The 16585-nt window shown below is 54.0% G+C and overlaps 1 protein-coding gene across 3 annotated transcripts in view; it reads right to left on the bottom strand.

Annotated features, from left to right (window-relative positions):
• AKNA (AT-hook transcription factor) overlaps window positions 1-15555 on the bottom strand; it is a 45936-nt gene extending 30381 nt beyond the window's left edge. For 2 of the 3 annotated variants that reach the window (XM_032635656.1, XM_032635657.1), the window contains exons 1-6: window positions 13718-15552; window positions 12116-12191; window positions 10079-10248; window positions 8123-8512; window positions 4122-5161; window positions 2334-2408 (exon numbers count right to left, since the gene is read on the bottom strand). In XM_032635656.1, coding sequence (XP_032491547.1) covers window positions 2334-2408; window positions 4122-5161; window positions 8123-8399 — 1392 coding nt within the window. In that variant the 5' untranslated portion in view covers window positions 8400-8512; window positions 10079-10248; window positions 12116-12191; window positions 13718-15552. Of the gene's footprint in view, window positions 1-2333; window positions 2409-4121; window positions 5162-8122; window positions 8513-10078; window positions 10249-12115; window positions 12192-13717 lie in introns of all 3 variants that reach the window. The other variant, XM_032635658.1, reaches the window with a different exon arrangement.
• Between the last annotated feature and the right edge of the window lie 1030 nt (window positions 15556-16585).

Raw genomic sequence — 16585 nt, 5'->3', positions numbered from 1 at the left:
ATCATCATTCTCCCTTGTCATGCCTCTGCCACATACCCATTGCCAGGGCCCGAGCTGGGCACACCCAGGCACGGGGAAAATAGTACCCACTCTGGAACCAGGCAAACATAGTTTAATCCCTCACTTGTAATCCCTTACAAGCCGTGGGATGTTGAGCAAACCACTCCACCTGGCTGAGCCTCAGTTTCCTCTTGTGAAGAGGATCAAGTGAGATGACTCTGGCAGTGTACTCAGCCTGGGGGTTTTACTGCTCAGCAAATGCCAGTCTCCTTCCCCTGGTCCCCACCCACTGCTGCTGCCCTAGAGCCAGGCCTGGCCTGGGTGTTTAGGGCCACATCCCCAGCCTGGGGTCCAGCCCTCCCCCTGGGGGCTCTGAGCAGAGTGCAGTGGACCCCGGGGAGGTCACGTCAGCCAGCTCAGCCTGGGGGAGCAGTACCGCTTCCGCCTCTGTGAACTGGGCTCCCTGGCAAGGGCTCTGAGTAGGGAGCTGCTCTGGGGTTTCCCGAAGCTTCGGGGGTAGAGTCTACAGAGCTCCGGACACAGTGAGACGCCCGGCTGGAATCTCGGCCCCCTCGGGCTCCGTGGAGCCCAGCAAGGCCCCTCCCCACTCAGGCTGCACGTCCTCCTCAGCCCTGCCTGTACTGCTTCCCAGGACGCGGAGAGGATCGTCCTGCTTCTGGAAGAGTCCAGCTTACCTGTGCTCACCCTCCTCTTGAGGAGAACCCTCAGGCCAAGGAGTCATTTTTCCAGAAAGCAAGACCAGGTGAGCTAGTGCTGAACCATTCCTGGCCTTTCCAACCTCTCCTCCTCTGCCCCCTCACACACGCAGGGGTCTGGGTCACCAGCCAGGCCGGCGTAGGTGCACGTGGTGAGTCCCCACTGGGACAGGGGAGTGTCCGGGAGACGCACACAGCTGTGCCCCCATGGTGTCCCCCTGCCTGGCACTCATGAGCACCCAGTGAACACCTTCATATTAATACTATTAATCATAATAACATTCCCTAACTCTCAGGAGGTACCTGCCAGCTGCCAGGTACATGTGTTCCATACACGAACCCATTCCTTTAAACAAGTAAAGTGGGAAGGAAGGAAAGGAGGGAGGGAGGAGATATTCCCAGCCTCTGACCCTGACCTTGACCTTTGGCAACCTATGCCCCTCCTGGGGTCCTGATTCTCCGATCTGTGAGACAGGGGAGCTGAGGATTTGGACCCCATGACCAGTTCCTTTCTCCTCGGACCTTCTAGGAGCCTGCGGCCATGAAAATGTGGTTTCCCTGGAGAGGATGCCTCACCAAGCCCTCTACTATCCCCATCCCTTCGGCCCCTGAAACTGCCTCAGAGGGGTGGAAGAAGCCTTAAGACATGGGGCGGGGGGCGGGGAGGAAGGGGAGCCCGTTGGCTCCTAGGAGGCCCGATTAACCCCCTTTTACAGCTGTGCCCAAGGAGGCCAGGATGGAAAGGAGCTGCCTGGGTCAGGAGGTGCGTATGGGGATGCGGAAGTCCTGCTCCTAGAACAGGGCCCCTTCTTTCACTTCCTCATCGTGGCTGCCTCGGTGACACTTCACAAAAGAAGCGTCGCTAGATGGTGGAGAGCAGCGGCCTGGCAGGAGCAGAGGTCTCGGAGTGTGATGGGGACAGCCCGGGTTGGGGTGGGGGGTCGTGAGTGGGAGGGTCTGCGTCTCTGCACCCCACCTCCCACCCCTCCTCCACTGCTGCCTGATGGGGCAAGAGGCGGGGAGAGGTAAGCAGGAAACCAGGAGGGGCTGTGAGAGCCCCACTTCCTGCCTCACCTCAGAAAAGGGGAAGGGCCCAAGTGCAGAATTCACAGCTTCCCCTAGACGGGGTGGAGCCTGGGCAGGATAGGGGTGGTGGATTTCTCCGCACCCCCCAGCCCCCAGCCCCACACTAGGCATGCAGTGAGGAGAGAAGCTGTGGGTGAGAAGTTGGGGCAGGAGAAAAGCAAAGGTGTGATCTGGCAAGTATCAGCCTCTGGGTTGAGCAGAAATTCTGTGCTACTCCCTTGGGGCTCGAGAGCCCAAGTAACTTCCTTAAGGTCACACAGCTAGTCAGTAATGGAACCAGGAGTTGTGCCCAGGTGGTCTCACTCCAGAGCTCATCTAGAAGGAGAGAGCTTCCGGTGAAAACTCCTGGGCACCCTGGATTCCAGCATTCAAGGACTCAAAGTTCATCAACAGCAAAGGAGATTGAGCCTGGAGAGGGCAAGGTCACTGCCCCAGGTCACAGAGTGACCTTGTGGTAGAACAAGGAAGGACCGGGTTCCTCTATCCCCAGGGTCTCCCGAGCACCCCCCTCCACCCCACCGGGCCCAGTACCTTGGCTCCGAGGCGCAGCTGGTCGATGGTGTTCTCAGCCTCAGCGTACTTGGTGAGGAGCTTGTGGTAATCCTCCTGCAGGAGATGGGGGTGTGCAGTGAGGTCACGCACCAGGCCCCTCACTGTGAGACCCCTCGCAGGGAACCCATTCCCCAAAGGGGGCCTCTGGGTGCCTCAGAGTGAAAGAGCTCTGTAGTGGTAGCTCAGCAGACCCCTTCAGGCTCACATGCAATACGGACCCCCACGGCCAAATTCCGGGGGGCCGGGGGTGGCAGGACAACTCCTCCACCATCCCTTCTTCTACAGCCCTGACAGCGAGTCAGGGATGGGGGCCTTTGGACTGGTTCACCTCGATGCATAACCGTAGCTACTTGCTTATTTGTCCGGATTCCCTGCCCTCATCTGTCTTCCCCACTGCTCTGTTCCCAGGAGTTAAGTAATATGTGCTTAATAAGTATTTTTTAATGGCTGATTGAATCATCTAAGCATCCGGAAGTAGAAAAGACTTGAAAATCACGGTTGCCTTTACTCAGAGTCACGATTTGCCATACACAAAACTGAAGATCTTCTTAAAACAAGTCATTACGGGGGAAAAGCAAGAACAAGTGTCACTGGTCGCCTTTGAAGGAGGCCAGGGAACTGATGCGTTGTTCTGAACACTGGTAATTAGAAGGGCAGAATCAAGCGTTTCTCCTGTCTTTCCCATGTGAACGAGGCCTTGGTAACCAAATAGTTGATGAGGGCAAGTTTCACTTTATAGAAGATTTCCCGCAAATAAATGCAGAAGGAATGCTAGCATTAGGATACTACCACTCTGTCCACGCCAGTGAAAGCCTGGATCAAGGCAACGACCATCAGGGGTCCTTAACACCACAAATGAGACACCAGCAAGCAGTTTACACCTCCTGAAGGCACCACCTATGATGGGCTCTTGCCAAAAAAAATCCCTACCGGCACAGAGCTCCTGATCTGGGGGGAAATAAACAGACGACGACAACTCGAAAACGCCTATGCCTCTAACTGGGCAAAACACAGGACACAGAGAAGACAACGCGACACGTGAAGAAACATCGGAGAGTGTATCAGCAAACCGCAAAGTGTGGGAGACTCTACAGGACAGAAACCCATTTCCTTAACAAATAAATTACAAGGAAGAAAGAGATTTGACAAAGAATGCAAACAGAAAGGCAGGGTGGGGAGGTGGTGCGCAGAGACTTGAAAAGGCACATCGACCGCATGCAATATCTGAGCCGTGTTTGGATCCTGATTCGAACAAACCAAAATAAACAAGCCATTTATGAGACAGAGTGGGAGACGTGAACACTGACTGGACGTTGGTTGATATTAAGGAATTGGTGTTAAGTTTCAGGTATGCTGAGAGTACAGTTATCTTTAAGAGAGATTCCTTATCTTTAGACACACACTGAAATATTTGGGGGTAAATGATTTGAAGCCTGAACATTGCTTCAGAATAATCCAGTAGGGTGAGAGGAGGAACAGGTGAGGCCATAGATGAAAAAGGTTGCCAGGCGCTGGGTGATGGGTCCATGGGGGTTCGTCATACTATTTTCTCTCTTGCATATGTCTTGAGTTTTTCATAGAAGGAGTTAAAAACAAACAAACACGGTCTACCCTCGCAGCATGAGTGCAATCACTGCTTTTTTGAGCCAAGGGCTTGGGACTGTCCTCATCGCAGGGGACCCCTGGCCGAGCCCCAAGGCCCCCCACCCCGACCAGCCTCCAACCCAGACCAACAGATGCCTTGGTGTAGAAATGAGTCGGGCTTACCTGGAGCTGATGGACCAGCTTGGTGGCCTGTTCGGGTGTCTGAAATTCTTGGGGTAACCTGGTGGTGGGGTGAGTAGGAGGGGGGTCCTCTCCCGGGCAGACTTCTCCACTGTTTGACAGCAACTCCCGCACAATCTCGGCAGGTGACTTGAAGATCAGTGGCCTGGCAGGGCCCTCAGGCAGCCTGCTGTGGTTCCTGGCTTTGGGGGGGCGGTAAGTCTCATCTTTGGGGAACTTCACCCGGGGTCCCACCTTGGAGAAATCAGGGAGCGGGTAGTTCAGTCGCCCCCGGCCGTACTTGGGGGTGTCAGAAGATGAGTGACCAGCCAGAGTGGCTCCCGGCCTGGGCGGCGGCCTGTCCTGTCGAGCTGGCCTAGGTGGGGACTTCAGGGGGCTGATGGAGCCGGTGAATCGGGAAGGGAGCGGCTTAGGTGATATGTGTGTCCGCTTCCAGGATTGGTCCCCGGGCTGAGGGCAGGAGAGGCTGGTGGTTTCTCTCCTCCATCTATCTGCAGGACACTGGACGCTCTGGGCTGGAGGGGCTGAGGACTCCTGGAATTCCGTGGCCGTCGCCAGAGTAACGCTTCCTCCAGTTCTATCGTTTGGGTTTAGGAGGTGGTGGCTGGAGCTCTGGGGTGAAGTTTCTGCCAGGGCAGCGGGCGGGGGGACATCATTCTCTCCTTCCCAGGTAGAATCCAGACTGCCACTGGGGTTGAGGTTCACAGTTCCACTGCTCCATGACCTGGCAGACTCAGAATGTTCTCGAAGTTTGTCTCCACTGGCTTGTTTGTCAGAAGCCACCCAGCCTGTGGGTTGACCCCAGCCCAGACCCATGGGGCTGGTGTTCCCATTGCTCCCCGAGCTGAGATCAGTGTCATACCCCAACCTTGGGGAGCTCTCTCCAGCTTCCTGGACCTCAGGACCTCCCAGGGCCTCATCTGGCTCCTCTTCAGTCATGTCCAGTTGAGGATACTGCTGCGGGGGCCAGTTGAGTGGCAAGTCGGAACTCTCTGGGCTGTCCACATCCTCTGCTTCAAACTCTGGAAAGACAGGTCATTGCTTAGTATACGCCAGGTCTGGACTCACTGTGTCACACTACCTAGGCCATCTCACCCCTCTGGGCTTTCATTTCCTCATCACATGGTGACGGCAAGAAGCCCAGCGATCCCCCCATAGGGCCAAATACTTTTCGAACACCTCCTCTAGTTGTCTCAAAGGTCCTCCAAACTCAATCCTCAAACCTGGTTGTCCCCCTAGCGTTTCCTGTCTCAGCAAATGGAAACATCGTCCCACCCAACTGCACAAAGCAGAATCCTGGGAGGCATCTTTGCCATCTCCCTCCCCCATCCCCCCGCAATCCAATCTGTCACCTGGTCCTGTCCTGATTACCTCCTATGGTGCTCTCAAACTCACCTGCTGCTCTAGAGTCCGGAACCACCAGGTTTGCCCAAGTCTACATCCTCTCTTGCCTGGACCACTGCAGCAGCCACCTAATCATCTCAATCCTCACTCTTATTCTCCATATGAAAACTCTTCACTGTCTTCCTGTTGTTCCCAGGAGAGAGCTGAACCTTTAATATGGTCCTAAGGTCGCTGTCTCCACCCCGCATTAGCTCTCCTGCTCCATCTCTTTCCATAGTCCCCCTCAGTCTCTCCCTGCTCTAGCCATGCCACATCCTCTCCTACCACAGGGCCTCTGCTAGGGTCCTCTCTCCCTCCCTTTGTCTAGTTAACTCCTATTTGTCCTTCATACGTTAACTCAACCTTGACCGCATCAAGGAAGTCTTCTCTGATCTCTCTAACTTAGGTCAAAAGCTCTCTTTTATAGGGTTTCATATGACTGAATACCTCTACTTTGAAATATTTACTACAGCTGCAGTTTTCCATTTATTTATGTGATTCTTTCATTAATATTTTCCTCCCTCACTACACCGTAGGCTTCATGAGGGCAAAGATGCTCTCTGTTTTTATTTATTATTGTATTTGCAGAGGAGGTGCTCAATATTTGTTGACTGAAAAGAAGGAAAGAAGAAAGGAGGACAGTAAGGTATGCAAAGCTCCCAGAAAATGGATAGTTGTTATAATTATTAGATAGTAAGTGCTCAAGAAATATCCATTCATCCATCCCACTCACCCATCCACCCACTCACCCATCCAACACCCACTCACCCATTGATCCAACCATCCATCCTTTCAATTGTCCATCCATCCACCCACTCACCCATCCATCACCCACTTACCTACCTATCCATCCAGCTATCACTTATCCATCCATCTATCCATCCACCTATCTGCCTATCCACCTACCCATTCATTCATCCATCTGTGCATCATCCGTGCAGTCAGTGCTCATGGAGCACCTCCTCTGTCCTAGACCCTGTGTCAGCCTCTGGCACAGATCCAAGGTTTCATGAGATACAGTCTGGGTACCACCAAGCACAGACTCTCTGCTCTGGCCAGATGCACTTTTGTCATAACCCTTATATCACTCTTTGCTTCCCCATGCTCTTTCCCCTACCCTTGGCACCTCTACATCTTTCATCTCCTTAGAATCTCCTTCAGCGAGTCTCTCTCGTTTACAGCAGTGCACTTGAAGCCCAGAGAGGTTAAGTAACTTGCCAAAGATCATGCAGTGGTTCAGAGCAGTCCTGGACTTAGAAGCAAGGTCCCAGCTATGCAGGCAAGTTAGTCTCTGCTGATGGGGGTCACGCAGTGGGATGAAGAGATCGGGCTTTGGAACCGGGCAGACCTGGCTTCAATCCTGGCCCTTCTGATCCCTCATAGGGCACCATGAACAAGTAGCTGACCTCTGTGGCAATCTTTACTCTACCTGGAGGCTATTCTCTCCTACCTGGAAGAAGGTGGTGAGGAAAGGTGGAGATATGGCTTGCGCCCTGCCCAGCCCTTTGCCTGGCACACAGTAAGGGCACAGGACATGGCAGCAGCTGTTACATTACAGCAGGGGGTTACCATGTGACCTCAGGAAGAGATGCCTCTGCCCCTTCATCCCAGTGCATCCCTGTCACCATTCCCTAAGGAGAGCTCGGAAATAGCTCCTGAGTGGGTAGCTGTGGGCAGACCCCACTTTAAACAGACCTGGCATGAGGAACGTGGGGTCACTGCACAATCTACTATCAGCCTGATGGCTTCTCTGACATCTATGGGGGCCTGCCTGATCCCAGAATCCTAAGACAGGGGCGTTTCATTCATATTCGAATGCAATAATCACTATGTAATCAAGCTCGAAGGTGTTATTACTCCCATTTCACAGATGGGGAAACCAAGATTCAGAGAGGAGAAGGGACTTGTTGAGCCAAGCTAGGAATTTAGTCTCAGTTGTTCTTGATGCAGAGAAAACAGTTATTTTAGAAAACAAGGGAAGCCATCATTCTCGTTGCTAATTGGGATTTTAAAAAATCGTAGAAATGGGCAGAACCCTTGGACCAAGCAATTTAAAATATCAACGTTATTATCAAATTAATTGTGCAAAGATATACTAATGACATATCTCTGCACTATTTATAATAGCAAAAACTGAGAAACTACCTAAATGCCCAGCAGTAAGAGCCCCAACAAATTACAGAATATTCACACCACGGAATTCCTAAGCAGACATTAGAAATGACTTGTGGAAGAATATTTGATAAGCTGGGAAAGCGTTCATGTCTCTTAAGTTACAAAAAAGCAAGTTACAATAGAGTTTGTAGAATACTGTTGCACATTCATGCTACATTTATATACACACACACACACATATGAAAGAGAGCAGCTATCTGGATAATAAGTAATTTTTAGTTTTTTCTCCTTTGGCTTACATTTTCTGATTTTTCTGCAATGGACAGTACTGTTTATATAATTTAAATCTTAAAAGCATTTTAAATTGTAGGCTTCGTAGATTTTAATTTAAAAAATTTTTGAAACTCTCTCTATTCCTGCCTCCCACCAGAAGGGGGGAATGTTTGGGGGACACCACTATGGGGTTGCAGGGGAGTCGGTCTCACCCTCTTCTGCAGACTCTCCTGATTCAGGATCTGGGTGCCCATCAGGCTGTGAGTCCGGACCCCTCCACTCCAGTGGCTGCAGGCACTGCTGGGCCAGGCGGAAGTCCTCCAGGAGCTCAGGGCTGGTGGCACTGGGAAAGGGCGCCTCTTCTACCAAGCTGCATGTGCCACTCCCATCAGCATCCTTTCCCTTTTCAGCCCAGGCCCAGCGCCTCCGCCGGGGCCCCTTTCCCAGGCCTGACTCGGCCCAGTGGACCTCCGTCCCGGAGCTGGTCATTGGGCCTGGCCTGAGTTTCACCTGGGCCCCTTCATCTTCAGGAGATGGAGCTGCCCCTATGGGCACCAGAGTTCCCGCCGGCTCCTCTCAGCACCAGCCATCCTGCCTGTGGCCTGTCAGGGACACAATCAAATGGAGAGCATTAATCCTTGAATCCCCTCCTTTCTTCAGAATCAGAAATTACCAGCAGGAACTCTGGAGTCAGAAGCCCTGCATGACCTTGGCCAAATCACTCCACCTTGGATTTCTTCATCAGTAAAACTGGGGTAATAATTCCTCTCTCTCTCAAGAGTTTTATAAAATTACCTGAGATATGGGATAAGGAGGCCAGTGGCCAGCACACAGCAGGTGTCCCATGTGTGCTGGTGCCTGTTACCATGTGCCAGCCTCCACACGTGGGCGCCGGGGCACAGGCCCTGCTCACACGAGAACTGAGGGCCCAGGAGGAAGCAGACAAACAACCTGGCACCTAGAGATCAAAGTGAGAGCGATGGGAAAGCACGGGGAGGGGCCCTGGGGGTGCAGGGCAGGCCCAGGAAGTCAGGATAGGTCCCATTTAGAGGCCACGCGCTCTGGGAACCTTCCTGACCCGCTCGTGGGTAAGATTTCAGATCGTGAGTGGGGGACCGGTGAAAAGAGCATTCCATTATCCAAAACAATTGAAAACAGGTACTCAGACGAATACGTGTACACGCACTTTCCTAGCAGCACTATTTGCAGTCGCCAAAAGGTGGCAACAGCCCAGATGTCTATCAGTGGATGGATGGACAAACGAGTTGTGGTCTATCCGCACAGGGGAATATCGTCCAGCCACTCAAAGGAGTGAAGCACTGACACGTGCTACAAGGATGAATCTCAAAAACGTGATGCTAAGTGAAAGAAGCCAGACACAAAAGGTCACATGCTGTATGATTCTAACTGTACGGAATATCCATAATAGGTAAATCCTATTGCTGACTAGTGCTTTAGCGGGGGGAGTGGGGAGAGGGGAGTGACTGCTTGAACGGGCACAGGCGTCCTTTTGGGGTGATGAAAACGTTTTGGAACTAGATAGAGGTGGTGCTTGCACAACTTTATAAGTATACTAAATGTCACTGAATTGTTCATTTTAAAATGGTTAAATTTTGTTATGTGAATTTCACCTCAATTAAAAACATTTTTCAGGCAGGGGTTCCATCAAGTACCAAGGCCTGGAGGCAGGAGGGGGCGACATGTAAGTGGTTTCCCGATGGCTGTGCTAGTGGGGGCAGGAGCTGGGGCTCTGATTGCAGAGAGTGTGGGCATGCAGACCACGAGAGAGCACGTCGAGGTGCAGTTAGAAGTTTCTCTCTGGCTGCCTGGGGAGAATGAACCAGAGGGAGAGCCTGGTTGCACAGGGACCTGTGGCACGGGAAGGATGGCTGCAGAAGGGCTCCTCCCCGCCTGCCTTCTATCCTCTCCTCCTTTCCCTCTCTCCCTTCTCTCCCTCCCATCTCCTCTCCCCTCCCGCTATGGCCAACACCCCCAAGCGCTTCCTCTGAGCCCTGGAAACACAAGGCTGACAGAGCAGCAGCATGGTCCCACCCAAGGAGCTCATGCAAAGCACCCACTCTACGGGCAGGAAAACTGAGGCCCAGAGAGCAGAGGGGCCTTGGCTGAAGCTGCACATGGGTCGGGACAAGGCTGGCATGAGAGGTTACCTTGCAGCTCGCGTCCCGGCTCTTCCCTCCGTGCTGTGGAGACAATGAGAATAACTCCAGGCCTCCCAGGACAGACACGCCCTGTGTTTGTTGCTGCAGCCTCGTGTGCGATTGGGTCTTGGTCAGAGCCTTGGTTCATACCGTTGGGAAAAGTCAGCAGGCAACTATTTCTGGATAGAGAGTCCCCCAGGGATTGGCTGGCGCCTTCTCAAAGGCTGGGGTAGGAACGGGGACTAACACTGTCCCCACTCTGGTCTCAGGGGCCTCACCCTCTTCCCCAAACACAATCTTCCTCCCTCCTCCCTGAATTTCCCCCAGATCACCCTGTAAGCCTCCGCATGACCCCCGCCACATATGCTGGCCCCTCGCTGTGCCCACCCAGGCTAGAAGCTCTACTGCCTGTTCTCGATCTGCCCTCACCCCAAACAGGTAAGTAGGTCATAGGAAAACTATTCTTCAAATGAGAAAACCAGAACTCAGCATGGAATAGTTACTTGACCAAGATCACCCAGCTGGTTAGTGACAGCAAGATTTGGAACTGTTGGGGCTTCCCTGGTGGCGCAGTGGTTGAGAGTCCGCCTGCCAATGCAGGGGACATGGCTTCGTGCCCTGGTCCGGGAAGATCCCACATGCCGCGGAGTGGCTGGGCCCGCGAGCCATGGCCGCTGAGCCTGCGCGTCCGGAGCCTGTGCTCCGCAACGGGAGAGGCCACAACAGTGAGAGGCCCACGTACCACAAAAAAAAAAAAAAAAAAAAAAGATTTGGAACTGTCGATTTTGGCCCAGTGAGTGGTCTCCAGTGTTTTTTTTTTAAATCACACAAATCATCATTAAAAATATATTTGCTCATATACCTAACATGTATTTCTTATAACATCATCTGCATGCATTCTCACACGAATATATTACGTGTTAGAAAAGATATATCTAAAATTGAATTTTTAGAAAGATCCAATAGAAAATAAATATTTTAAAAGGAAGTTCTAATCCTTGCTTTCCACACCCTGTCGGGGCGCCTGTACCCCTCTTGGAAATCCCTGCCAGCTTGAGTGCTTTTAAGAATCCTCTAAGAATGCAGATCCCTAAGGTCAACCCAAAGAGAGCGGGACTCCGTGGCCCTGGGCCCAGGAGTCCGCATTTTAAACCAGTGCCCCAGGCAAGGCCCACCCTTTGACCTTGACTAGGCCTTTTGGACCCTGCCACATGGCAGGTGTGGAAGGTGCTAAAAGCCTTTGCTTTTCTCTTTCTGAAACCTCCGCCAAGGAAGTGGCTGGGGGAGGCGTGTGGGGTTTTTTTGACTTCTAAAGGGCTTTTTTTCTAGCCGTGCCACAGAGCAGCCCGTCCAATCACAGAGGCCTCGGGGGCACAAAGAGGAACATCCTGTCTCCTGGGATGACTCAGTCATTGCAGAAATCTCACTGTGACCAGGGAAAGCCTCTGGTTGGAGGCAGCTGTGGTCACTGGCTGGAGTTTTGCACATGTTCCCCAGGCCCCCAAACCTGTGAGCCTCTCATGAGCAAAAGCTCTGCATTTCACGCACGCCACAGCCCTGGGTGCCATGGAGTCCAGGACAGGTCGGTCAGCCAGTCAGTCAACAAACACACATGAGTGCCAAGCACGTGCTGAGCTCACACTGGGACAAGGACACCTGCTCACTGGGCTGCTGTGAAAGAGAAGCAGGCAGGGTGTCTGGAGACCAGCTTCTGGCCCTGGTGCTGCTCATCCACCGTGAACTGCTGGGCTTAGGTTTTCCTCACTGTAAGATGGAGAAAATGCCACCCGCTCTCGCAACCATGGGGCGTGGCGCCCTGTTAGGGTGGGCTGGGAGGTAGGGGTGGGGCTAAGTGAACTTTGAGGTTCCTGGTTGACTTGTTGGCTTCTGAGGACCACAGACTCCAAACAGTTAACCCCCTCCTCCTGCCTGAGGTCCCAATTCAGAGTAACAAAGATATATATTGAGCACCCAGTGGGTGCAAATTAAGAAAACCTATGACCTCCTACTGTGTGCCAAGCACCACAAGACACGAGGAATACAGACCTGAGTAAAAGTGTTCCAGAATTTCAGATGGGGGGGTGGGTACAGGATTACTGTCGAAGGAAGCATTAAGCTGGGCCTGAGAGACAAAGAGGATTTGGGGGAGAAGAATGAGGAAGGGCATTCCAGGCAGAGGGAACAGCACAGGCAAAGGCACAGAGGTCTGAAAGTATGAACAGAACTAGACAGAGAGCTATGGCAGGGGTCCCTGAATGGCGGCCAAAGACAGGGTGGTTCTAGACAGCCTTCTCGAGGGCACAGGGCTGCTCCCGAGGGGCAGGGGGGTTGGGAGGCTGAGCCCAGGAGAGCCCCGTGAGCACTAAGTCCCTTCAAGGGCTGGGCTGTCCTTGTGGGACTGCTTTCTTCAGGGCTCAGGGGCCCTGCCAGCCCTGGAGAAACTAGCCCCACAAGGAGGCACCACCCATTCCCCGTCCTTTTGTACGTCTCCTCCCTCCATCCACACCACCTCTGCCGCTGGCTCTCTCCAGGGTCTGCGAGACCCTTGTGGTCTCTTTGTCCCCTTCCCGAGTGGCTCAGCCACCCCCGGGGAGCTTCGCTGCCCCCAGGTCCAAAAGTGGAGACCCTTCCCTTTATGGCTCAATCCCCAGGTTCTCCTCTACTTCTGCTCCCTCATGCCCTCCCAAGCCCCTTACCACCCAGCAGAGCTCTCCGAGGCACCACCCGCCTTGCTCCCACCCAGTCCCTGACATCTCCCAGATGTGGAAACTGAGCCGCAGAGAGGTGGCTGCCTTTCACAAGACCTCGCAGTCCGGAAGTGTGGCTAGGGATTGAAATCCACGGCTTGTGACTCTGAAACCAAGTCCATCAGACTTGGTGGGGCGGCGAGAGGAAGGGGAAGGAAGACCCCCTTACCAAGTGGCTGGGCCCCTCCAGAAAGGCTGGGCTTTTGAGCTCAGAGCCCCATACTCGGCAGCCCTCCCTGAGCAGCTGGTACGGCACAGACCTACTGTTCTCAAGGGGTTCCCGCCAGCCGTGTAGAAACCAGTTCCCGCCAGCCGTGTAGCACAGCCATTTCCCCCTCTGGACGTACCCTGCCCCCAGCTCTCTCCGGCGGAGGCAGCAGAGGCCGAGGAGAAAGAGGAAAGGTGCCCCTTGCTGCTGCGGACTCTTGCCCCGCCAGCCTGAAGGGCTTGGCTGGGTCTGCCGGCCCATCCCTGGCTCCTCTCCTTGTCCTTACTCGGCAGAAGGGGCCACTCTTCAGTGGGGACCCCCTGCTGCCTCCTGGCTGCTGCACACCCGTGCATGATGTCTGAAGCCCCTTAGCAGCCCCTGGGGCTAACGCGCCATGTGCAGATGGGGACACCCCGGGCACAGAGAGGGACCAACACTTGCCCAAGTTCACAGAGATCAGAATCAGAGCTCTGGCTGGTATCCAGCATCCTGAAGCTTGAGAAAATCCCCCCAAAATCCACCCTTGCCCTGGGGGCCGGGCTCCCCTAAGCCAGAGAGAAGTAATACAGCTGCCACAGCTGCAACTTCCTGGCTGGGCTGGTCCAGCCGCCTGGACTGTCCCAGAGAGCCTGTGACTGGCCCTTCCAGGGGGAAGGCGGCTCCCCCAACCCCCGCCCTCCTCGGCTCCCTCACCTCTCTCGGGCTGCACCACCATCCTGCTGGCCCAGGCTCAGGGGACCTGCATGTGGAGTCTTTGTTCCAAACCTGGGGAGCCCCCTGCCTCCATGGCGCCCTGGCCCGCCTCCAGGCCGCTCTGCCAGCCCCAGTCGCTGCTCACAGACTAGCATCGCTCCCCACCTCTCCCCGCCCCTGCTGCGGCTGAGGCCGCCTCGCCTCGGCAGGAAGCGCCCAGCCTGGTTTCCTACAAGTGTTTGTCAGAAGGAGGGGGTTCGTCTGCATGCAGAGTGAGGGGGAGCAGGAGAAGCTTAACCCCTTGCAGGCCCTCTGCAGGTCGGCACCGTTCAGGAAAGGACTCACAGAAACTTCCAGGGTCCGAACTTGGGACCATCTCAGCCAAAGTACAGAGCGGGGACAATAAAGCCCAGAGAAGGTCAGAGGCTTGGCCAAGGTCACACAGCATGCTGAGCCTGGAAGGAGGTCTCCAGCAGCCTCAACCCTTTGAGGGTCTTCTCCGTAGCCCCTACCATCCAGGGCATGAACTCGATCGAGGATCCCTCTCTCACTAGGGCAGTGCCCATCTGTATGATGGGAGCCCAGACTGGATGCTTGCTTGGCACTCTTCCAGCTCTGACTCTCTGTCCTGTCTGCCAATATGCGACTAAACACCTCAGGAAGGCTGCAATGATTCCTGCCATCCCACCCACTGTCCTCGCCCCAAACAGGGCCTGTAGTTAGAGTGGGATTTTCCAGGCGGCATGGAGGTCGGGGATTGGCTGACTGAACTGAATTTCAATGGCAGGGCACAAGACAGGCCAAGCCCTGGCTCCACTCTAGTGGAGACACAGACAATAAACAAACAAACATGGAGAGAAACAGAGTGGGTGAGATGGGCTGCTTTCGGTAATACTGATGCCTAGGTTCACCCAGACTCATAGACTCAGTCTTTGGGCATCAGCGATTTTTTTTTTCTTTCGGCCCCGCCATACGGCATGAGGGATCTTAGTTCCCCGACCAGGGATCGAACCCGTGCCCCCTGCATTGGGAGCACAGAGTCTTAACCACCGGACCACAAGGGAAGTCCCCATTGGCGATTTTAAAGTGTCCCAGGTGACTGGGATGTGTGGCCCTGGTAGACAATCTGTGGGTCAGAGAGTAAAATGGGTTGGGGCAAAGAGTTCGGGGATGGCCAGGAAGATCTCTGTGAGAAGGTGGCATTCAAACAAGGGACCAGACGGAAGAGTTGGGCAGGAACAAGCCACAGGAAGGGCAAGTGCCATGGGCAAGGTGGGAACCAGCGGGGCTTTCCCTGAGAACAGCAAGTGTGTGTGCCCCGAACAGAGCGAGCAAGATGGAGAGGCAGGAGCAGGGCAGAGGGGTGGCCTGTGCCCCGTCCCTGCACAGTCTGGCTCCCAACTCCCGCCCCGCCCAGGATCCAGGGATTCTGATTCAGGAAACAAAAAGAAAAAGGAGAAAATCTGGCCTCTGTATTGTCCAAAAAGCCCTCCAGGTAATTCTGGTGAGCAGCCGGGTTTGGGAACCACCCGTGTAGGAGAAAAAAAATGCATTTTACAGTCAATGCAGACCTGGGTTCAAATCCCAGCCCCACCTCTTGCTAACTCTGCGACGTTTGAGGCTTCACCTCTCCAAGCCTCAGTTTCTTCATTTCTATAACAGGGATAAGAAGAGTAGCCACCCCACAGCACTGCTGCCAAGACCCAAAGAGGTAACACTTACAAAGTGCAGAGCCGGGGGTCTGGAATACAAACGAATGAATGAATGAATGAATGAATACTCCCAAGGTCAGTTTGTGAGTATCTGGCAAAGCTAGAACCGGCGGCCCTCATCCCAGTTATCACCCCATCCCCTTCCCTGCCTTTTACCCTCATCTGGGTGGTGGGACTCTACCCGCCAGCCCAGCCAAATGTGCAAGAGAGCCAGACCCTAATGAGGCCCCTCCCTGCCAGCTCTGGTGACCATGTGGGCCATTGTGTGAGGGGCGGGCTCCCCTGACACCCCGTCACTCACTCACCCTCCCTCCCTGGCCATTAACCCAGGCAGCACTGCCATCAATGTCATGTGGCTGCTGATGCCAGGCACGCCCCATGGCCCCTGGATAACCCCGAACCCAACTTAGGGGCAGCCGCCAAACCCCAGGGGAAACAGCCTTCTGTGCACTCTGTTCTATCTCCTTGACACCCACTTCTCACCAACCCTCCTCCTTGCCTTGGCTTGTGTGGTACCCCCTGACGGCACACCATCTCCACCCACGGCCAAATTCTATCAATACTTAACCAAATTGAGCTCATTCATTATATTGCTACCCTCAAACCCACCCTTCCCCACGAAGCTTGGCCCATCCTTCACTCAAGCGCACAGGCCAGAACTGACCGTCATCCTGGATACTCCCCTCTCCCTCACATCCCCAAATCAACCCATCATCAACTCCTATTGATTTTATTTCCTAAATCTCACCAGAATCCATCCCATCTCTGCATCCCCACGTGGCCTTCTGCAACGGTCTCTCCTGGAAAGCTCTTAGGTCCCTCCAATCCATTCCTCACACTGCACCAAGGGTTCTTTCCGAAATGGAAGTGTCCAAACACAGCCCTTCTGTGCTTAAAACACTCTGCTAGTTGCCCACTGCTCTAAGAAAGAAGATGAAGCTCCACACCCTGGCCGCCACTCCAGTCTCTTGGCCCTCAGCGTGCTCGGGCAATACGGGGCTCCTTGGTGTCCCTGGGACAAACACCCGGTGCTCGCCCTCATCACCCAACCCCAATTCTTCTCCCTGGTAACTTGCAGGCAGCTTGCAGATCCCAGCCCCACGTGCCCTCCTCAGGGACTTGCCATTTGGAATTAGATGTCAGGTCTGTCTGCCTG

This window comes from Phocoena sinus, chromosome 6 (assembly GCF_008692025.1).
Source record: "Phocoena sinus isolate mPhoSin1 chromosome 6, mPhoSin1.pri, whole genome shotgun sequence".
In the NCBI taxonomy this organism is placed as follows: Eukaryota; Metazoa; Chordata; class Mammalia; order Artiodactyla; family Phocoenidae; genus Phocoena; species Phocoena sinus.
Note: the sequence above shows the minus strand (reverse complement) of the source record. Positions and strands in the feature narration are given on the sequence as shown.